The 21317-nt window shown below is 49.1% G+C and overlaps 10 protein-coding genes across 10 annotated transcripts; 3 read left to right on the top strand and 7 right to left on the bottom strand.

Moving 5' to 3' along the window:
* Positions 1-1279: 1279 nt before the first annotated feature.
* On the top strand, positions 1280-2032 carry LDX57_012674 (uncharacterized protein; the record flags this gene model as incomplete). Its single annotated transcript, XM_046094424.1, has 2 exons — positions 1280-1284; positions 1354-2032. The coding sequence occupies 2 exons, from the start codon at positions 1280-1282 to the stop codon at positions 2030-2032; spliced, it is 684 nt and encodes a 227-aa protein (XP_045950403.1).
* A 2291-nt stretch (positions 2033-4323) lies between these two features.
* LDX57_012673 (uncharacterized protein) lies at positions 4324-4806 on the bottom strand (the record flags this gene model as incomplete). Its single annotated transcript, XM_046094423.1, has 3 exons — positions 4324-4504; positions 4566-4594; positions 4645-4806. The coding sequence occupies 3 exons, from the start codon at positions 4804-4806 to the stop codon at positions 4324-4326; spliced, it is 372 nt and encodes a 123-aa protein (XP_045950402.1).
* Positions 4807-5705: 899 nt separating this feature from the next.
* On the top strand, positions 5706-7177 carry LDX57_012672 (uncharacterized protein; the record flags this gene model as incomplete). Its single annotated transcript, XM_046094422.1, has 5 exons — positions 5706-5977; positions 6025-6359; positions 6421-6716; positions 6774-6939; positions 6996-7177. 5 exons carry the CDS (start codon positions 5706-5708, stop codon positions 7175-7177), a joined length of 1251 nt encoding a protein of 416 aa, XP_045950401.1.
* A 686-nt stretch (positions 7178-7863) lies between these two features.
* Positions 7864-9193, bottom strand: LDX57_012671 (uncharacterized protein; the record flags this gene model as incomplete). Its single annotated transcript, XM_046094421.1, has 2 exons — positions 7864-8837; positions 8893-9193. The coding sequence occupies 2 exons, from the start codon at positions 9191-9193 to the stop codon at positions 7864-7866; spliced, it is 1275 nt and encodes a 424-aa protein (XP_045950400.1).
* A 4020-nt stretch (positions 9194-13213) lies between these two features.
* On the bottom strand, positions 13214-13994 carry LDX57_012670 (uncharacterized protein; the record flags this gene model as incomplete). The annotated part of the gene is made up of 3 exons (XM_046094420.1): positions 13214-13705; positions 13776-13817; positions 13869-13994. The coding sequence occupies 3 exons, from the start codon at positions 13992-13994 to the stop codon at positions 13214-13216; spliced, it is 660 nt and encodes a 219-aa protein (XP_045950399.1).
* A 391-nt stretch (positions 13995-14385) lies between these two features.
* On the bottom strand, positions 14386-16336 carry LDX57_012669 (uncharacterized protein; the record flags this gene model as incomplete). Its single annotated transcript, XM_046094419.1, has 2 exons — positions 14386-15887; positions 15946-16336. 2 exons carry the CDS (start codon positions 16334-16336, stop codon positions 14386-14388), a joined length of 1893 nt encoding a protein of 630 aa, XP_045950398.1.
* A 96-nt stretch (positions 16337-16432) lies between these two features.
* LDX57_012668 (telomere maintenance SDE2 family protein) lies at positions 16433-17928 on the bottom strand. Its single transcript, XM_046094418.1, has one exon. It carries the CDS (start codon positions 17629-17631, stop codon positions 16702-16704), a length of 930 nt encoding a protein of 309 aa, XP_045950397.1. The 5' UTR covers positions 17632-17928; the 3' UTR covers positions 16433-16701.
* A 1-nt stretch (position 17929) lies between these two features.
* LDX57_012667 (40S ribosomal protein eS10) lies at positions 17930-19002 on the top strand. Its single transcript, XM_046094417.1, has 4 exons — positions 17930-18056; positions 18120-18169; positions 18311-18471; positions 18567-19002. Coding segments are annotated over exons 1-4 (465 nt in total). The 5' UTR covers positions 17930-18054; the 3' UTR covers positions 18819-19002.
* A 93-nt stretch (positions 19003-19095) lies between these two features.
* LDX57_012666 (uncharacterized protein) lies at positions 19096-20004 on the bottom strand (the record flags this gene model as incomplete). Its single annotated transcript, XM_046094416.1, has 1 exon — positions 19096-20004. The coding sequence occupies one exon, from the start codon at positions 20002-20004 to the stop codon at positions 19096-19098; it is 909 nt and encodes a 302-aa protein (XP_045950395.1).
* Positions 20005-20094: 90 nt separating this feature from the next.
* LDX57_012665 (uncharacterized protein) lies at positions 20095-20590 on the bottom strand (the record flags this gene model as incomplete). Its single annotated transcript, XM_046094415.1, has 2 exons — positions 20095-20413; positions 20475-20590. 2 exons carry the CDS (start codon positions 20588-20590, stop codon positions 20095-20097), a joined length of 435 nt encoding a protein of 144 aa, XP_045950394.1.
* Between the last annotated feature and the right edge of the window lie 727 nt (positions 20591-21317).

Raw genomic sequence — 21317 nt, 5'->3', positions numbered from 1 at the left:
GTCAATTGACGGTAAGGGCGAGCCAAATAACGGGCATATCATCTGCAACATAGGCGAGCTGGCTTGATTGCGTTGGAGAAATTCCAGAAGCTCAGTAAACGTGAGATTCACAACAGTTGGAGGGGGCTGATTTGAGATGGTAAGAGCGCCTAGGCTGCTATCTATCAAAAGTCAGAAATTCAATTCTTACGAGAATTTGTTACCATACCTGGTGAATATTTCCTTCTGAACGACTCATCGCATATTTCTTGTGCTGTCATGACCAATCCAAACGGAAATTGTGTTGTGTTATCAAACCACTGGTGCACATCCCTAATGGTGTCGTCGGACATTTTCTGTATTCTAGAAACACTAGCAGCGATGGCGACAAGTAAGAAAGCAGTCTCTCCTTGGCGTCGAAATATTTCAATCAATATTTTTCGTGCCCTCGACCTTCCAAGACGCTGGGTATCAGATAGACTATTGGATATAGTGTCTTCGCCAAGGAGTCGTAGGCATGAACGTAGTCTATCATCCTGGTAGGACAATAATGGCCGTTTACGCTCATTGAATGTCCTTCTTTCTTTCTCGAGAAAGTCGGCAAATTCGAAATCCGACAATTTTGGCTTTTCCATTTTCGGGGACATTGAAAGAAATACGAGGGAGTGGGAGGGAGTAGGAAGGAGTAGGATGGAGTAGGAAGGAATAGGAAGGAGTAGGAAGGAGTAGGAAGGAGTAGGAAGGAGTAGGAAGGAGTAGGAAGGAGTAAAAGGGAATAAAAGGGAGTAAAAGTCTAGTGGTGAGAGGGGTAAGAGGGGTAAGAGGGAGTAGAATGGAGTAATATGCAGTAGGATGCAGTAGGATGGAGTAGGAGGGAAAGGGGGCAAGAAGACTAAAATAGACTAGGAAGTGGGGATGAAGTGGAGCATAAGAGAGCAGCCGATTAGCGTCGCTTACTAATTGTCCTTCATGTCGGAGAACTCTCCGTAAATTCGAAAGCCCTTTTTCGCGCCATGATCGACTCCTTTAAATATCGACATCAATCCCCAAGAGACAAATCGTCTGTTAAACCCACATTGCTAGCATCAGGGCCTTTTGTGAAACCTTTCTTTCAAGTCTATCTTCTTTGTCCTAATCTTTGTCATTGGCCTAGCGTACGAATCCATAGCTTCGACTTTCTGTCGGAAATGATTACGCGCTTCATCAATCGATACATTCAGTCGTCCACTTCGCGCAATCTGCATACATATAAACAGAATCCCTACATGAGTTAGTATAACACCATCCCACCATCAGAATTATGGGGTAATGACACGAAAACTTTTGTCCAGGTGCTTTAACAAATCGTGACCTATTCTCTTACACCTCTGGTAGGTTTCTATACAACGAGGATATTCGACTACGTGAACGATATACCGAATTCGACCCCGCCGCCCTTCTGCGAGAAGCAGAGAAGCATATAGGGACCAGCCATGGACAGGCTGGCTGCATCACGAAGCTTGCAGAAGGAGGATTCAATCGGGTTTTCCTTTTAGTTATGGATGATGGTTTCCAGGCCATTGTCAAGATTCCATACAAGATTACCGGGCCCAAACATTACGCGACCGCCAGTGAAGCTGCCACTTTGTATTATCTTCGTTCCAAAGGCATCCCTGTGCCAAGTGTTTATGGGTATTCCGCTACAGAGAATAATCCTGCCGGTGTTGAGTACATCGTTATGGAAAAGGCTCCAGGTGTTGGTCTGGAGACTAAGTGGTCGAGCATGAGCAAACGCGAACGACATAAGCTCGCATCCACTTTTGTTGAGATTGAGAGAAAATTCTTTGACATTCCCTTCGGCGCTACTGGGAGTATTTACTTCAAGAAAGATGTTCCTCCTGAGCTTCAAGCGCCATTGTATATATCTAATATTGGCAATGATGCTGAACATGACATGCTTTGCATTGGCCCTACCGCAGATTACATGTTTTGGTATGGGAAACGAGCCAGCCTCGACCTGTATCGTGGACCATGTGGGTTTTATCCGGCATTACCATTCGTGGTTTCAGTCTGACTGTCATAGGGAATGATCCTAAGGAGTACCTTGTGTCTATTGCGGCAAAAGAAATCAAATGGACTCGGCGATATGGGAAGTCAATGGAACTCGACTTTCCACACAATGGCGTGTTTCCTGGGAAAAAATCCCCAGATGATTACCTCTCTCTGTTGGAAAAATATCTCGCATTGGCTCCATACCTTCTTCCCAAAAACCCCACCAGTACACTTAATCGACCAACTATTCGTCATCCAGGTATGTTTACCCAATTGCTTCACTAATAAGATCTAACGATATTGAGATCTAAACCCAAACAACATTTTCGTTTCACCTAACTCCGGTGCCATATCATGTATCGTTGACTGGCAGCACACAACTATTGAGCCTCGCCTATTAGTTGCGGGCTACCCTCGTGCCTTTGAAAGTCCAGATACCGAAGAATCCCTCAATCTTGAAGAGCCTTCACTTCCACTGGATTATGAGACATTGACAGGGAAGGACAAATCTGAAGCCGGTGAACTTTATAACCGACGCCTCCTCTCTTACTATTATCGTATTCTTAACGGTCACTTCAACAAACCGCACCTCGAGGCTCTGCGTGATCCAATACTACTTCCACGTCAGCATCTTGTGGATAGGGCAGGCAGGCAATGGAGTGGAAATCTGATGACTTTGAAGGGAGCTTTAGTTCGCATGATTGAATACTGGTCTTACCTACCTGATACAAAAGGATTACCTTGCCCAGTCCAGTTCACCGAAGCTGAAATGAATGAGTTTAACGAGGAGGAGCAGCTTTGGTTTGACTTGAATAAGGTCGTAAATCATTGGCGTGACCAACTTGGAGGTGTGAGCGATGATGGCTGGATCAGCAATGGGCAGTATGATAATGCTGTTCAAAAACTTGCTGAACTAAAAGCTTCTCTTATTGCTAACGCGGAAGAGGACCATGATGATATTTGCCTCCTCGAAAGAGGATGGTTATTCAGAGACCGTGAGGAAATTGTTTAATTTATCAGGAGCCATTGTAGACTAATTATGATTCACGTTTCGCTTTCCTAATAATTCCACTGAAGTCTTGATAGTACATTTCAGCTGTCTGGTTTCATACCGAATACCTCATTCACTGTGGGCTACTTATCTGTCATCACATCGCCCGCCGAATGGCAAAGTTCATACTCAGAAAAAGGCAATATCTGTAGGTTTCAATTTTGCTTTATATCTGCTGACTGGCAGGAAAGCATTCCTTTATGAGCAGCTTGGCCTCCGCGATGAGCGAAAATTTTTTTTTTTCGTAGAGTCTAAAATAGTGGACCGCCTCAGCTAAAATAACAACGCCCAGTTTAGTCTACAACTAATTCAACTACAGTCCAGAAAACCTTTTATACCCCTGCACAATTCATTAGTCTCGGAGGAGTACCTGGAAGGTGAACAAGATGATAACGCGGTTCGTTAGTAAGTTGCTGCAATGTTATCAAGTCAGTAGCCGGCCGTACTTCGGTCCACAATCTTGAAAAATGCTGTCTCCAGTGAAAGATTTGCGGTCGAGAAACTGAACCTTGAATGCTGCTGAAAGCAATGCTTTCCCATTCTCCTGGAGCCCAGGGGACTTCGTAGTTCCATTCATTGTTAAAAATTATTGTACATACTGATAGAGAAATGGGTCAAGGACGTAGTCTGATTCCATGAACCGTCTGGGTATGGTTTTTGAACTCATTTCTGCTGGAAGGCAGAAAATCTATGTTTCGTATGCTGCATATCCCACAGCGACGATTACCAGTGTCAAATGCCGCTAGTTCCTGGCAGTGAATCTTCTCCACGTGAACCCACAGCTTCACTAGCAATGGTGATACGGCCATAGGCTTCCTCCGCCCGATGCTGTGATGCTGGCATGCTGGCTCTGTTTCAGCCTCGCCTATTAGATCTACACTCCGTCCTTTTCACATTCCGTTCCTCCTTTGAGAAGAGGCAACCAATCCTTTGCATGTTTACGATCGCCGATCTTTCCTTCTGCTTCAAATATGCAGAGCTACACCAGCCAGCAAGCTGACACCAGTCTACTAAAAGTGCGTTGCTTGATTGCGCTCTTGAGTTGTGTTGGACCAAAACTGAAATTTAGATAACCACTTATCGAGTCTAAATACAACATTGGATATATGAAACCCGTGAAAACCACACCTAAACTGCTGCAAGAACGCAGAATCTGCCTACCCAAGTATCTGCTGCGCAAGGCCCATTTCCGCTCGAAGTGATGCAGGTCCACTTGTAAACCAAATTCACTCACATCACTCTGCCAGGGGTTCCCGAGAGAATCAATCTTTGCCCTGGCTTTTACCCTTGCCCCTTCCTGCACGGCTCTCGGCCAGCTTGTAAGACCCGTTTGCATGAACATGCCCACTGAGCAATCGCGTGCCGCTCTTGCTATAGAAACCTACAGTGATGACGTCATCCGGGTCTGCTGGGTCCTTCTTTGACTTGTGGGCTTTGCCACCCCTATCTCAAGCGTTAATCTTCACATACAAAAACAGATTTCGGTGAAGGCTGGTGTGCTCACTGGATTTCATATTCGGTAACATTGTCATACTAGCAAGGGTTAGAACATTGTACCGCCAAAATAGGGAGGTAGATCTTACCAAGTCTTCAACCTCGTCCCGGATCTTGTGCACGGAAGAGACCCATCTTTCGCCGTCAGGGCTGTTCAACGTCCGGACGTCCTCCAAGGTCACCTTTCCAATAAGCTTGAGAAGGTTCTTTTTGGTGGTACTCGAAAAGTTGCGGACAGCGTTGAGAGACATTGCGTGGAATATTCAGAGCACTTGATGGGATAAAATGGATAGATAATGAGAAGACTGAGTGAATTAGTTCTCGGCCATGAGGATTGGGATCTGTTTATATTCACAACTCCTGCACCGGCATGGCACGTAACGACGTCACGACTTAGAAATTGAGCGCCAGATGAAACAGGTGGGAGTCGTATTTAGCATAAGAGGGCGGCAATGTCGATGTAACTCTACTGGATGGAGTGCTGGCAACCCGCTGATCAGGACCGCCACCGGCCACTAATAGCAGTTCAGTCTCGCACATCCCCTGATTTAAATTCAGTATATGGCGCTTGCAGATAACAACGAAATATTCATTGGGCCGATGGATAAGTCGAAAATGATCTACATGACGAGCTCAGCCTCGGGGACGCAAGAGCATTCCGGTGAACAAAGGCCATTGATAGGCTATAAAGGTATGAGATGGGCACTAAAGTCAGCATGAAACGGCTCATGAGGCGGAGGGTAAGAATACGGATATTTGTATCCAGTAGATAAGTATTTGGATCATCGTCATGGCGCTTAGGCGAGGTCTAAGCACGTCAGTTTGTTTATTTCTGTTTTTGGCAGCCGCTTGGTGGTGATACATAACGGGGCGATCGGCCAATGATGATACCGAGCCGTGTGGGTCTCCCGCACAGCTCTCAACGCGCGCTAAAGGCTTTGCTGGTAAATGACGCAACTCAATTCACGACGCGTCCGACAACATCCACTTGCTAGCCGGCGCATAAAGATAGCATGCTGACCAGATCAGAAGCTATTCAATAATGTTCCTCAGGACAGGAGTCTGGAGCTTCTCGGCTAGTCTACGATTCCACCGGACACACAAGACAGTAGCGATCGGGGCCTCCTCGTTTCGTTCCCCTAGAGTCATAATGCCTTCGCTGTGGGATATCATTACATCTTCGCTCAAATCATTCTCCACCATGCCGCAAAGAGCCGCGCTGGAGAAGCCACGGGCCCTGCCAACGAGTGGCTACACCACTGTCGATGCCGACACGCTGGTTGAAGAGGAGGAGTTGCCTGATTATCAAGCCGACCGATTTTATCCCGTTCAACTGGGCGAGCTTTTTCAAGATCGCTATCAATTTGTGGCAAAGCTGGGGTTTGGTTCCTCGTCGACCACTTGGCTGGCCCGAGACCTGAGGTAGGCCCTCCGAGAAGTTCGAGTTGAACGATAACTGATTTCCACAGGGATCGCCAATATGTCGCACTTAAAGTATACGTCCATACCTCGCTTCGTCATCGGGAATTGCCTGTTTATGACCGTATCAATAGTCGTATGGCCGAAATATCATACAAAGTGCGAGGAATAAACAACATTCGAAAGCTGCTGGACTCTTTTGAGGTGACTGGTCCGCATGGCAAGCATACTGTTCTTGTCTTCGAGCCCGCGCAAATGAGTTTGCGTGATATGAGATTTGTCTTTCGTCGAGAAGGGTTCGAGGAGGAATTTGTCAAGGGCGCCATTATTGAGCTTCTCAAGGCCCTGGACTTTTTGCATTCCCACGGAGAGATTGTTCATACTGGTATAGTCCTGCCCGGAGATCGTGGGCCCATGTTACAAGTTCCTCCACTGATACTTAGCAGACGTACACTCCGGCAACATGCTGCTTGGCCTTTACGACAATAATCTCCTGCGTCGACTGGAAGACAAGGAGATGGCGTCCCCTGTTACGCGAAAGATTTATCCCGATCGAACTATCTACCTGTCACGGTTAACACTACCGAAGGAAGGACCCATGCTTCTCTCTGACTTTGGAGAAGCGAGAATCGGACCGGGCCCTCACGCAGGCGATATAATGCCATTGGAGTACCGGGCACCTGAAACACTGCTTTATGTGGGATGGAGTTACCCGGTTGATATATGGAGTGTTGGTCTTACAGTGAGTCGCTGTCGTACTGGATTCGATTCCCATAGTTCCCAGCTAAAGAGCTCATAGGCATGGGACATGCTTGGATCGAAAAGACTCTTCACCGCGCGTGACGAAGACGGCGATCTGTACGATGCTGCTCATCTGGCCCAGCTGATTGCTGCACTGGGCCCACCGCCCCCTGAGTTCCTGGCCAGGAATCCGGAGAGACGGGCGGACTTTTGGAATGATCGGAGTATGCCTTTCTTCTATGAAGATCACTTGTAGTGATGCGTTACTAACCTACTATAGATGAGTGGCTGGGTCTGGCACCTATACCGCATGACCGGACAATCGAATCCCTTGAAACCAAACTGGATGATAACTCGGGCTTTCTTCGCTTCCTTCGGAAGACTCTTACTTGGGAACCGGAGAAGAGGGCGACGGCTAAGGAGCTTTTGGAGGATCCTTGGCTCATGGGGAGGGAGGGTTGAGTGAGTTTGCAAAGTTCCTGCGCTACCTTATATTTGCCACACTGTCCTGGTGGTGGTAGAATAATAATACACCGCGCCCAAGTCGCGGGTTCCCCTCTATCACCGTACTAAGAGGTCGTCCCTTGCACTATAACTGCTCTAGACTAATCCCTTCTTCCTTTATGAATAGAGTCGTCTTTTCCAGTTCCATCTAGCCACGTACAAATAGACGAAAGGACAGATAATCGACCTTGCTATAAGATCTCCCTCCTATGCGCATGATAGCGTAGTTTTACGAATATCTTAAAAATAACGGTGTCTTCTGTTTGACTCTGCTCGTCAGGGAGACAAGTCGTCACTACTTTTCTTTTCTCTCCCCGTCCTTTGAAAATACTTTTGTCCTGATGGTGTTCAAAGACTTGCTGAATTCAAAGCCTCTCTCATTTCTAACGCGGCAAGAGACCATGATGATATTCGCCTACTATAAAGATGGTGGCTACTCAGATACGGTGAGGAAATTGATTCATTTTTAAGGAGTCATTGTTGACTTACGTTAAATCTCGTTTGGGGGGAGGGGGTTGCGCTTTTGCCCTAATAATCCTTAGATGCTCCTGAAAGCGTTGCTTGCAAATTCTTCTGCAACCTAGAGATTTTGTAGTTCCATTCATTGCAAATGAGTAATTTACAGCCTGGTAAGAACAAATAGGTCACGGACGTAGTCTGATTCCATGAACCATCTGGGTATGATTCTTGAACTCGTTTCTGCTTGAAAGTAAAAAGTCAATGTCTCTTATGCTGCATATCCCACAACGACGATTGCCTGTGTCAAATGCAGCTAGTTCCTGGCAATGAATATTCTCCACATGATCCCACAGTTTATTCGTTTTGCATTTTCTCTTTATACGGTCAATTGGGGGTAGGCGCGTGTCAGAGAGGCAAAATGGACATTGTAAGGGGTGATATTTCTCGGGAACAATTCTGGCTTTCGGTGGTGTCGGAGTTGGCATCTGTTGTATGGTGATGGCTGCCTGCCTACCTCGACGTGGGCTTTCCTTTCGACGCTGCCAGCGGACTAGAAGTCGTACATACTCGAGCCGACGATGGTGGGCATTTTCTGTTGTTTCCGCGAGTGCAGAGTAGCACAGAAGACGGACGAGCTCCGCCCGTTCAGAGAAATGGTAATAGCGAGGCAGTTGACTCTGTCCGTCGCTGTTCACGGCTTCGGAAGTGCCCTCATATTGTTGATTAAAAATTGCTGTGTCGGTATTCCTAAAATGTCTCTTTCGGTTTCGCTCCTTGGCTTTGTCTCGGAGACAGGTGAGCATGCTGTTCAGCTCCGCATCTGCTCGCCTTTTCTGCTCACCAGCCTCTGTTCTTGTTGCATCCTTAATAGTGAGGCCCATCGCACGGATCCTCGCTGTGAGCCCCCGGGAAATCCTTCTCAAGCGACGTACTTCCGGGTCCCGTGATATCTTCCGAGACTGTGCATCGGTGAGGCCGATGGGGGCGGTATGGTCCGCCAAAAGTGTTGCCGACCGGAGTTCCCGTTGCACAATTTCGTTTGATGGTCGCTTGTGAAATGCTGCTGCGGTGTCAAAGTCCACTACTTCATTAAGGTAATATTTGACAGCATTCGATTCATGATCCGCAATTTGATCACGAACAGACGATGGGGCTTTGTCTATTTGCGAAACATTTAGCTATAGGGGTCAACATCCATGTAGCAGGAAACATACTGTTGATCGCGTTGATTCCGCCCCGGCGAAGCACTTTCTGTGTCAGGTTATGCGCTTGACCGGCCCGAATTCCAAGTCGTTTCAGGATGCGACTCCACGTCCGTGACTTGAGTGGTTGACTATCAGATGTTCGATAGCCGTCTTCAGTATGCTCTGGCTCCCGAAATATCGGGATATCCAACTTTTCTTTCTTTATCTTCATCTGAATACCCCTACGATGTGCAGGGATGGGCACTGTGTAAATATCCGCCACGTCCTTGATCGTCGCGGCGAAGATGCCATCACCGATAGCCAACGCCATCAGCTGACCTAATAGGTCGAATATCAGGTTTTCTTCGTGTTCAATCACGAATCTCTTCCTGTATTCGTGTAAGTATGTGATTAACACGACCATCTAAGACCCGGCACTTACAGTCTCGGCTTTCGGTCCTCCCCTTCCGTGTGAAGCAGGGACTCAGGGTTATGATAGCAGCGAAGATATGACGTTCATCGGGAGTCGGATTGTGGACAATACTCACTAATCCAGGTCATGGATCACATGTGCTACCTTCCAGGATAGTACATTGCAAGGTGGAAGATTGCAATCTTATAGATCGGCCCTGCACGACCTTCCGCGGCCCCAATATTTCGCACCTTATGATCCTGAGTTTCTGACATAGCGTACAACCTCAACAGCTCAGACTCCACAAAAACACCACATGAGGCTCTGTTAGCATATTGGCCTGGTTATACGATAACATAAACATTCACCAATAAGCCGAAGGTTGGTTGTGTTGAGCCATGATGAGCACATGTGGATATCATCCTGCCTTGCCGTCTGGGCAGTAATGTACCGTACTGTATCGTTACATGAATTAGCCACGTTGTGGCTAGTGCGAGAATTTACAATACGAAACATCTATTCTTAGCAGCTTTCAAACACAACAAACAGATAAACGAGAGGACGTGGCGCAACCCGCCAGTCAACGCCGAATGCCCGCTCATCTACAGTATGGATACACATAAGCTGCCTTTCAAGATGCTTCATTGCGGGCGCCAAAATTTCAAACCTATTTGTCGGCCCTGAGCGGCCCCAATATTTCGCATCTTATAATTCTGGCATGGTGTACAACCTCAACAGGCCAAACTCAACACAAATACCACATGATGCCGCGACATCCTACGGTTCAGTATGGCAGCCTGCGGTAATGGATGTACTAATAAGTCAAGGCGCCATGCCACCGTATTTCTCTCCTAATAAACCCAACGCTGCTGCCTTTCAGGCGTTGGACTCGTCCTACGGTTTCATTGGACGCTCCAATCCAGCCCAGCCCTTTCTCGCAACCATGACTGAGATGAGGGCTGTAGGGCCTAATAGGATCTTAGAATCTACCTCTCATGATCCCGCTAAATCTGCTAACTTGAAAGGAGTATACGGCCAGTTCAAGCACGCCTTACGAGCGACTATGGATAAATTGCATACCTGCCAATCGGACAAGGCTTGCCAATGCCTCTTGGAGACCTCGGAGTGGCTGGTGTCTAATGCGCGTGAACTGGGTAAGTATCTTATTTTCTGATCTGGTTTGATTTAGCATTTGAATCATCTCTCACTCCATGACAATTTCTTATCCACCATTCGTCTTCTCTTGCGCAACTAGCGCGGTCACCTCTAAGGATGTGGATGAAGTATATTGTTCGCATCAAGCTTACATGTAAGACGACTCTATAAATTCGCTTTAGAAGGTAGCCCGGATCTGGCTAATCTCAGGAAACCATCTGTCTGGGACCGCTTGTGTTCAGGCAGCCTCCGTGACGGCCAAGCTCTGCCCTTCAATCGACTGCAACTATGGAAGGATATTAATATCTGCTAGCTTGCCGTTTGTCAGAAGCAGAAAGATACGATGGAGGAGATCCTGCAAGCGAGCTGTCAGATGGAACACACCAGCCTCTTGGGTGTCGAGCCGATGGGAAGCCTTGGAAAGAAATTGACTGGGCTTTGTGATCGACTCGAACAATATGGGTTGGTCGATTACGAGATGGAGCTTTGGGAAGAATAGATTCTTTCTAGTGAAACGTCCCTTTTCTTCCTGAGGATCCATCCCATATCCCCCACGCGGCTAACTTGGCAATTACTCTAGTATTGGAGCAATGTATAGATTGTATGGAAAGCCGGTCAGAAGACCTGTATAAATACACGATGTCAGCCTCCACCGTGACCACCCTATAATCATGCGGTTCAACATATTTATACTACTTTTATGGCGGTAGTGAATTGTGAGTCGACATAGATTCATGGAAGAGCCTCGTATACAAGATGGCCACCGTTTCAATTCAAACTGGTTAGTCATCGATTTTAGATTAACTACCCTTGCGCATATATATACAATCTCTTTGAAACTCATGATCAGTCCATATTATATTCTTTTTGAGTTCTGGCACTATCCATCAAAAAGCGGCTTGTTCCTTTGTTCCCCAAAGCAGACCCCATATGGTGGAACTGTCCAAGAAAGGGAAGCAGGGTCTCAAAAGTACAAAAAACTAGATATCTTAGAAACATCCTGGCAGGTAATGGTGAACAAGCGCACACTCTTGACAGCAGCCTGATAAGTAAAGAAAGAATCTCCAGACATTTCAAGGTAAAATAGACATGTGGAAGGCAGGTATGTCGATTGCCATGTCTTTGGATCTAGAGAATAGACCGAATAGTTGAATCTTTCTAAGGCGTACGGGATTGGGCAGCCCAAACAAAAAGAAGGCAGCCACATGACTTCAGGCCTGATAAGCAGATGAATTGTAGTTAACTGTCTTTTCACTTAACGGCCTTGTCATACTGTGGCTGGGGTCTATGTCACTAGACATGATGTCTTCTGCTTCTGGGAAAGTACAAGATACAATACGACATGCCAATAACACAACCCCAAAGCGAACCTGAAAGGATATAAGGACTGACTAGTTTAAGCCACCCTATCCACGACTTCCCGGCTCTTATTTCTTGGTCTCGAGACTGGGCCTAGGACAAGCGCATCTCCTTTACCGTATATACTATCTGCGACGCGCAATTTGACATACATACATGAACACACCTGGCACAAATACGAAATACTACTTAGTTAATAAGTACCACTGGAGACTTATGCCTGCTATCTTGCCCATAGAAGCTAGAGCTTTATACCTACTATGAAGGGCTCCTGTCCTTTCCTTTTTCACAACCGATCGGATGACATTATATATTAATACCCGTAAACAAAGACATTGGAGTTTCAACGAGACCACCTATAGAAGCTTTAAGGTAATTTTAAGCTTAGGAAGATTTCTAGAGATAACCTACTTAATGCCTTCGGATGAGATCGAGAGGTTAGTGAGCTTGATTAGAATGAAGCATGATACCAGCCGTGCTACTGTAATAGACTTCTTAACAGTGTGTAGTTCCCTTTGACCTGGACAATGTCTAGCTGTATCAGAAGTAACTTAAAGTGCTAAAGGCAACGAGGATACCTTCGTTATGATGGGGCCGTATTTTTGCAATGGGTGGGGAGCATCAACATGTTGGCAAAACATTGGTTGAACCAATGGATCATCCACCGTCTTGGCGGCGCATATTTTATTTGGCAAGGAATTTCATCTAGGTACGGCTGAGTAAGGCCGATCTCGGATCCGCCAAACCTCAGCCAGATTCTTCCTGGATCGCTCCCGGAGTGTTCCGGGAGCGATCCGGCGACAATGAGCACACGCACCGTGTCGCTCCTGCCACGATCCGGACCTGATCCCGGATCAGAAAGCAGCGCTGACCTAAGCCCGTTCCGGAAAGAGAAAGCCCTCGAACTTCCGCAGAAAAGTACTCCATAAGTAACATGTCATGTTGCGGTTTGTCGGTTTATAGTAATCGAGAAGAGCAAGGAGGGAGGGGTATGGAGGGCTCAATCTCACACGATGACTTTACATGCTTCGCGGAGTTGCTCGTTTGCAGTGATCAAGAAGCCAAGGTGAAGGCCTCCTGCTGCAAAATCCTGTTGTTTGGGTGTCAGTCAGTCTAGATATTCATTGAATCAGCCTTCTAATGAGGAGGAAGCCCCTTGGAAGGCGGATTTTGGAGTTCGTAAATAGCCCACGAACGCCATCATACCTTGCTGAACCCCCAGAGAACATGCACAAGATTCGGATCAATCAGTGCTTTCGCATCAATTGACAGAATCGATGTAAACGGAACGGCGCGCGGATCCCCCGAATCAAAAACACAGGAGGCATAGACCTCGTCACTGATAACGTGCAAGTTATACTTGCTACAGAACCGAAGGACCTCTATTAAGGTCTCCTTAGGATAGCAACGACCTGGTCAGACATGTCAGTACGTTAACTTGTTTAGCAGTATCATCGACACAACGCAAAACAGCAAGCTAGGAACCAGGACCAATGTGCCGAAGAATAACTCACCCACAGGATTATGCGGATTCACAAGCAAAACAGCACGAACAGTGATACCCTTACTTACAGCATCCTTCAACGCCGCTTCATACTTCGCGACAACACCCGGCGCGAAAGATTCCTCGGGCTCGGTGTCCGCATACACAATCTGGACGCCGGCCTCGACGCCGTAATCTAATTCGAATCGACCATACACAGGCCGAGCAACAAGGATCCCATCCGACTCTTCTGCTAGGGTGAAGGCCAACATGCTCCCGATGGCCGTTAGTCCGCTAGCAGTGACGACGTGGTCAGCGTCGATGGGAACTATAGGCTTCAGAAGGGAGTTTAGATGCGACGCCACGGCCTGGGGAAGACGAGCGGGCGAGTCCGGACGAGGACGGTAGCCGATGTCGTTTGCTGTGAATGACACCTAGAGGGGCAGAATCAATGAGGAGGTTGGTTCTTGGGATGAGTTGGAGGAATAGAGAGCACTTGGATACCTTGTAGTTGATGTAGGTCGCGATCTCTTGACGCATTGAAGCCTGTCGTGAAGTTAGAGACTGAGTATTGGGTGACTTGGGTCATTGGTATACATGTTCTGCCATGCCAAAGGATATCAACCCCTCGGGGTTGGTTTCTGTGTCGTAGGTATGCGCTGCGGCATATCGCCAGGGACGGTGAAGGGATTCGGTCTTCTTGGTTCCCCGCGAGGAGAGCATTTTGTTATATGGCGAATATGGGGTTTTAAAAGGAAATAGGAAGATAGATAGAGATAGAGAGATGGTTGTGAATAACAGAATGCAAAGGATGGAGGGAGAGAACACGAGAATCGAGAGAAGCAGAAGGTCCCCCGCTGTAGACTAATAATGTGCTCATCTTTAGCGCCCTGGTCCACACTAGGAAATGATTGATGCTATAGAAGTCCACCAAGATGGGAGATTATTTTACGTGACAACGTAGATCTAATGATAATGTACAGAAATTTGAGCGTATATGCACTGCTTTTATATCCAACAAAACACCAATCGCTATGCTCCATGCAAGGTTATACAAATGTTAATTGAATCCGCCTTCAAGAACCCCAAGCTTTGGGTCCTAGACTGTTTGTATTCACGACGAAGAACGAGCGCGCTTCTTCTGGCCAATGCTCTGTCGACCCCGCGATGCTCTTTTGCGCCTGTCAGATGAATTCTTCTCTGCGGTGAAACGCCAGCATTCGATTGGCTTCCGCGAACCGATGTGTTGGCCGTTGGGACTGAAGACCTCGACTTGCGGCGAGGACCTTGGAGACTCGTTGCCATCGGCATTAGCTCGTACCTGGACTGTGAGCTCGACCCACCCACATCCCTCGATTAGGATGTCAGTTGACATCACTCTATAAGGCAAGCGGGGAGGCTGAATTCCTTTGTCTTGCATCGCTTTGGCTATCGAGATCGGCAGATGCGATTGAGTCACGTCCCATTTCAGGTCGAACACACCGGCAGATGCAATGGTGTCTCCACTGCCTTCCTTCACGATGTTGTCACCGGGATATTGGCGCTGTTGCGCTTGCATCTCGATCGCTTTTTCGGTCTTGGTGATATGGGCTTCAATCGGAAGGAAACAGGCGGCCATCACCACATGGTCAGGGTTCACCGCGGTGATTCTAACAAGTCCGCCCCCGAGAAGCAACGACTGGCCCGTCTTAATACTGTGACGCTCAGGTTTGATCCGCTTGGTCATTATCAAGTCACGCTTGTGCGAGTCCACGACATGGTTGGCTATTTCAGTGCGCTCTAGCCCAGGGAGATCAATCATCTCCCCTCTGCCACGACCAAACGGGATACGAATGGGTGAAACGGTAGTACCAGGGAGTGACGATACAACTGGAAGGATAGGGTACTGTTCCTCCCGAGGGGCTGGAGGCAGGAGACCGTCGGAATCCGGCGTCGATGTTTGAATCGGTTTGGAGATAAGCATCTCCTCCTCTCGGCGACGTTCAACCAGCTCCGCGAATTTTTCCAAAGTCTTCGAATCCTTGGGGAAGCAAGCCTCTATGAAACTGCTTTTTCCAACATTGGCTTTCCCAACCACCCAAATACCGCCTCCATGCTCGCTGATCTCCTCCTTGACCGTCTTAGTCCACCAACCGCGGTGTGCGCTAATCATATGGACATTGCCCAGACGATAGTCCCCACTCTGTGACTTCAGAGCGTCGCGGAGAATAGAGCGCACGTAGTCCATTTTCGAGTCCACCTGCTCCTTGGTCGGCGCGAGCAAGTCGGATCGCGTGATGATGAAGGAAATAGTTGGCAATTTTCTCCCCCCTTTGTATTGATACAAACCTGCGCGTCGGTTTCGCGAGCGCTGGTCCTGCAGGGAAAGAGCTTCGTAGATATTATCGACCAGAGACATCGGGAAATCCGCAGCGTCTATGACGTGGTAAATGCGGTTATGTTTATGCGGGGATTCGTCGAGGAGTGCTCGGATAGAATAAATCGTCGGTGAGACGGCGGGAATTGCCTTGTTGTGGTGTAACAGGTCGTGGCATCTATCGCAGACATGTGTGAATGTAGGTAACTGTTCTGAATCTTCGCTCTGGGGCGCGAACCCGGGTTCGAAAAGGACATCATCTAGAGTTGCATTAGTCTCGTCGACAGACGTTAAAAAGAGAAATATGGTTATACGCACGCTCTGGTTTGGGTGCGCTCTCCGACGTGGACTGGGTCTCTTTTCTTGCCTCCGAGAGGAATTTCCGCGTCTGCTTTCTAGCTTCACCGTAGTATCCAGCTTCTTCAGGATCGAGGGTTTGCGAATAGGCTCCGCATCCAGGACAGCAAACAGGAAGGAATTCCTCGGCACGGAGGGACGGGATTGTATGCGACGGGGTCGTTGAGGAGAATAAGCGTTGTTGTTTGAATGGCAGAGAGTCGAAGCTGAGCTCGGGGAAGCTATGCGGTCGTGAAAGAAAGCTCCGAGATGGAAGCCTCTGGGGAAGCGATCGAGGCGGACGGGGAAGTTGGCGACAACCCTGGATTGATCGCCAGGATTTAGAGACAACCCGTCCCAGGCAGTATGACATGACGGGGTGGTGTAGAATGTTGAAAGGACGGAGTAAAAAGTATGCGAGGAGAACGATTGATAGCGCTGATAGCACCGGAGCGGATGTCGGTGCGGATCACCGAAAAAGCTGCTGTGGCAAATCCTATCATTCTACTCACATCAAAGAAAGGGATTTTGTCAAGTTATATTCGTAGTCAAGCAACATGAACTGATCTGTGAAAATTTGATTGATTACTACTATGCTATACAATGCATCGAAGGTTTTGTAAAAGAAGAAAAAAAGTCGCATCCTGGCCCTGTTCGCGGAACGCTGAAAACATAACGTAAATCAAAAGATACAGCGCAAAGAAAACATCATGGCAACCGTCTACGTCGTCCACTAGCTCAAGCCTTTGCTTTTCCCTTGCCCTTGGAGTCCTTAGGCTGGTCTTCCTCCTCTTCCGAGTCACTCATGAACTCGTCGTCATCATCAAATCCAATGAACTTCCGAGGAGCTGCTTTCTGAGCAGGCGCAGATGGCCCCGGGGCACCATTTCCCTCCATCTCCTCATCGCTCTCCTCGTCCGAGCCACTGCCACTAGGTGTTTCCTGACCACTGCCTTCGCTGGCGCTCGCACTCGTGCTAGAGCCACCCAAGATAGCATCGCGCAGATTATCCGACCAGTCCCCGTTCTTCATGGCGACCAACACAGCATCTCTAGCCCTCTCATTCATCTCCTCCTTATCCTCCATCCACTGGCCGTCGACTTTCTGTTTGCCGCCCCCATTCTTCAGTTCCTCCTGGCGCTTTTCGGCCATGTCCACGACCGACTGCCACCGACGTCGGCGCTCCTCCTTCTCCTTACGATCCATCTCCGGCTTCACGGCGAGGTATTCGGCCAGCGCTTTGGCCTCGTTGACGGTGCGGAGACGTCGGCCGTCGAGGTTTCGGCTGGATCCGTTGTCGTCGCCTTGGTTGCGCTTTCGCTTACTGGACATGCGCCCTCCAGCTGCACGAAGCTGGGAGCCGAAACCACCCTTTCCACCACATAGCGGGACCGAGAGACGGAGAGGTAGGAGGTTCGATGCCGTGCTGATGTCGCCATTTGAGGCGAGTAGAGTAGAGACGAGGCTCTGCGATAAGGGGTCGAGTTGCTTGTTGCTGGTGGTTGTCAAGACGAGCGACTGGAACGGGACGGATGTCGGGATGTATGAAGAGATCTTGTCGGCGAGATCGGCGATGGTAGAGGTGGAGGCGAGGGAGAAGGAGAGTGTCGAGGGAAGCGACAGTCCAGGGAAGGACGTGAGCAGGATATTGATGTTCGACGATGCCATTTTGATCGCTGACAACTCAGAATACTCGAGTTTTTCGTTCACTTCAAATCTGAGGAAACAGTGGGGGATACCACAGAGGTGTAATCGGCAGAGGTGAAGCGCAAGTGACTGCAAGATTGCGGAGAGTTGACGATAAGGAAGGAACGGCGATTACTGATTACTCAAGCACCGGCAGAATCAAAGGGCGGTGTGGACTGAGCCCTGTGGCTGATCGCATTACCTAATCACAGCCACAAATCTACCTATATCAGGACTAGCGTCGCAAAGAGGGTCCAAGCCCTAGCCGCTTTCCGGATCAGGAAGCCACCGCACTACTTTTCACTCCCAAGCGCAGCCGCTCCACTCGACTATATCCATCATTTAAACCATACTCTTCCGGCGTTGTTTGAGCGATTCCCCGAAGAGCGCCAGGAACTCGCAACAATGTAAGTTGGGCCCTTCTAGCCTCAATGCTTTCTAGAAGGATATGGTATCTAATAACTCTCCAGGCTTATCCCTAAGGACGACCGCAAGAAGATCCACGAGTACCTCTTCCGCGGTATGTGATTTTTGTCGCCGACCCTTCCCTCGCTTACGCTCTCTGCGCTGGACGAAATTCTCGGATTGAATTCAACCTGCCTCGCTTCACTCACAAGGACGATCGGGAATAAAATGGCTGACTGAATGTTTGATTGAACAGAGGGTGTGCTCGTGGCCAAGAAGGACTTCAACCTTCCCAAGCATGGCGACATTGACACCAAGAACCTTTACGTGATCAAGGCCCTGCAGTCCCTGAACTCCCGCGGCTATGTCAAGACCCAGTTCTCGTGGCAGTACTACTACTACACCCTCACCCCCGAGGTACGTTTTCCCTGAAGATGCCAAAATCCTGGCTCCGTGCAAGAAACGGTCAAGTTCGGTAGACTAACGGTTCTTTTTTTTTTTTTTGTCGATAGGGTCTTGACTACCTCCGTGAGTGGCTGCACCTCCCCGCTGAGGTTGTCCCCGCCACCCACATCAAGCAGCAGCGTTCTCACGCTCCCCCCCGTGGCATGATGGGTGGTGAGGAGCGCGAGCGTCGTCCCCGTGCTCCCCGTGAGGGTGGCTACCGCCGCCGCGAGGAGGGCAAGGAGGGTGGTGCCCCCGGCGAGTTCGCCCCTAACTTCCGTGGCGGTTTCGGCCGTGGCCGTGGCGCTCCCTCCTCGTAAAGGAGATGTCGCTAGGTCTTCTTAGGGCGTCCATGGATGTTGCGGGCGTGGCTTGAGTAGGCTTTATCTAGTCAGAAATTGCTACGTCTTTGCGCATCCTAACGAAAAATCAAAAAAGTGATTGTGCATTGTTGCTGTTTCGATGTCACGGAGTAGCTAGGTTCAATGACATGATTATGACTCCAAAAATTTCAATTTGGCTTCTCTCGTAGATTCTCGTATCTTATTTACATTCTGGTTCCTCATCCCTCCGTCCAGACATGGACCGCGATATCATCTAGGCGGAGAACCTCTTTCGGTCGTAGCGAATCACTGCCTGCAGAATGACCGAGGTGCCAGTCGCGCAGTCATCCGCAGAGCAGTATTCTTCCGGATGATGGCTCAGCCCGTCTTTGCAGGGCACGAAGATCATGCTAGTGGGTACCCTCTTCGAAGTAAACACACTATCATGTCCAGCGCCGCTCATGATCGTTCGCACCAGCGACTTCGGCTCCGGCGCATCGGCCACCACCGCCTCCGCCGATTCCTGTACGCAGTCGATGCAGTCCGGATGGAACTTGACGGCCGGCGAATCAAAGTCCACCTTCCACTCAACACGGCAAGGTTTCCCAATTCCCTTGCCTTCTTCCGCTGCGATCGCGTCAAAGTCCTTCCTCAATTGTGTCTCGACGACTTCAACTAGGTCGGTTTCCGGCCCGCGGATGTCGAGCGTAAAGCTGACCAGCCCGGGCACGGTATTCACACTTCCGGGCTTTGCTTCCACAATGCCAACGCTTGCGAGACATCCGTGCGAAGACGCGACCTCACGCGCATGCACCATCATACGTGCGAAGACATACAGAGCGTCTGCGCGGTGCTGAAATGCCGTCGTGCCTGTGTGGGTGTCCCTGCCGATGATGTTGACCCGGTACCAGCGGTATGCTTGCACGGCGGTGACGACGCCAACGCGCTGGTTTGCGGACACAAGATGCGGTCCCTGTTCGATGTGCAGTTCGAAGTGCGCCGCCATCGGAGTCTCTTTGTAAGAACACGGCACGCTTCCCAGGTAATTGATCTTTTCCAGGGCCGATTTCATTGACTCCGGGGCAGATGAAGCAGTAGGGAGAGATGCCACGGTCGGGACCTCTTTGAGTCCATGGGCTCGTTCAAGCGGGATGCATTCGGCCCAGACGCCAGAAGCGACCATACTAATAGGGAAACGAGCACCCTCTTCACTGTACAGATGTTAGTCGCGATGGTTTGACGGACGATAGCCAATTTCGATCAAACGGAGTTCCTACTTTGTCCAGTTCACAACACCAACACCACCCTCTGTCTCGAGTCCCATCTCGTCGATGACTTTCAAGGTCTCAATCCCCGAAAGAACCCCTAGTATGCCGTCGTACCGACCACCAGTAGGTTGCGTGTCCAAATGGCTACCGATGAACACCGGAGGCACGTCCTTGCGTCGCCCGGGCCGTACGGCAAAGATATTGCCCATCTCGTCAATTGTGACACTGCATTTCAATGCCTTTGTTGTCTCGATAAACCAGTCTCGCACCGTCTTGTCTTCGTCTGATAGCGCCAGGCGCTGCATGCCCGTGTCTGTAGAGCCACTGAATTTCATTAGAAGCCTGTCTATTTACTATGCGAAAGAAAGATGAATGAGATACTCACTCTCCCCAGCGGATCCCAAAACCCCATTGGCAGCTATGATGGAGGTCCTTTGCAAGGCGGTCTTTATTGGCCCTCAGGGCCGATACCTGTTCCTCGGACAATTCCGTCGAGAGCATGGCTCGTGTAGATGATGTAGAAGGGCCGGTAGGGTTGTATGCGTGTTAGTCAAAATGCCGTACACAGGATAGACAGTCAGGCGCCTGATAAAGCTAAAGACTTGGAAGATTAAGCGGAAACAATCTTATTCATTCAGCGAGTAGGACCAGAGCCTATATACAAGCCCATCGTTGGAGACGTGCAGTAGATAAGCCTGACTTTGCGGAGACGCAGCAAATGATAAGATAGGTGTATGAGTGGGGTCAATCCTAGGCTTTAGAGCTCGGTGATCTTGCCAATAAGGAATCAGGGGATTTTGGTTCGGGTCTGTGAACCTTGTCTTCTCCAAATCTCTGGGTGTTGGGGTAGAAAGCATGCCCGTGACATGGCTCCGTGGAGAGGTGTTGTACGGAGTGCAATATGTGCATTGGGATTGGTAATTGAAGACCCAGTGCAGTTCAGTGTCCTCGGTAGTTGCGTGGATGGATGTACGGCGAGAGGGGTTAGTTGCAGCGGACAAAAGTCCGCTGGCTGATATCAGGCAATTGATAGGGTGATTGGAGACGATTACACCAACGGAAGACACGGAAGCCGCATGAATGGCTTGCATCCAATGTCGATGGTGCATGGAAGTGCCTCGAGTAGATTCGTTGGTGGAGGCTGAGAGGAGCGGCCGTGGAGGTTATCGACACAAGATATACGCACTATTGCACACGCACCGTTCTCGAGAAATAGGCCTTCAGAGGG

This window comes from Aspergillus melleus (assembly GCF_016097325.1).
Source record: "Aspergillus melleus strain CBS 546.65 chromosome Unknown contig8, whole genome shotgun sequence".
Classification (NCBI taxonomy): domain Eukaryota; kingdom Fungi; phylum Ascomycota; class Eurotiomycetes; order Eurotiales; family Aspergillaceae; genus Aspergillus; species Aspergillus melleus.
This window is presented reverse-complemented; position numbering and strand designations above follow the sequence as displayed.

Excerpts from the sequence above, each read along its gene's own strand:
- LDX57_012668 (XM_046094418.1), bottom strand. The coding sequence starts at position 17,631 with ATGGCATCGTCGAACATCAATATCCTGCTCACGTCCTTCCCTGGACTG.
- LDX57_012667 (XM_046094417.1), top strand. Across the intron at positions 18,170-18,310 it reads CCACGAGTACCTCTTCCGCG|AGGGTGTGCTCGTGGCCAAG; the intron begins GTATGTGATTTT and ends TTGATTGAACAG. Across the intron at positions 18,472-18,566 it reads ACTACACCCTCACCCCCGAG|GGTCTTGACTACCTCCGTGA; the intron begins GTACGTTTTCCC and ends TTTTGTCGATAG.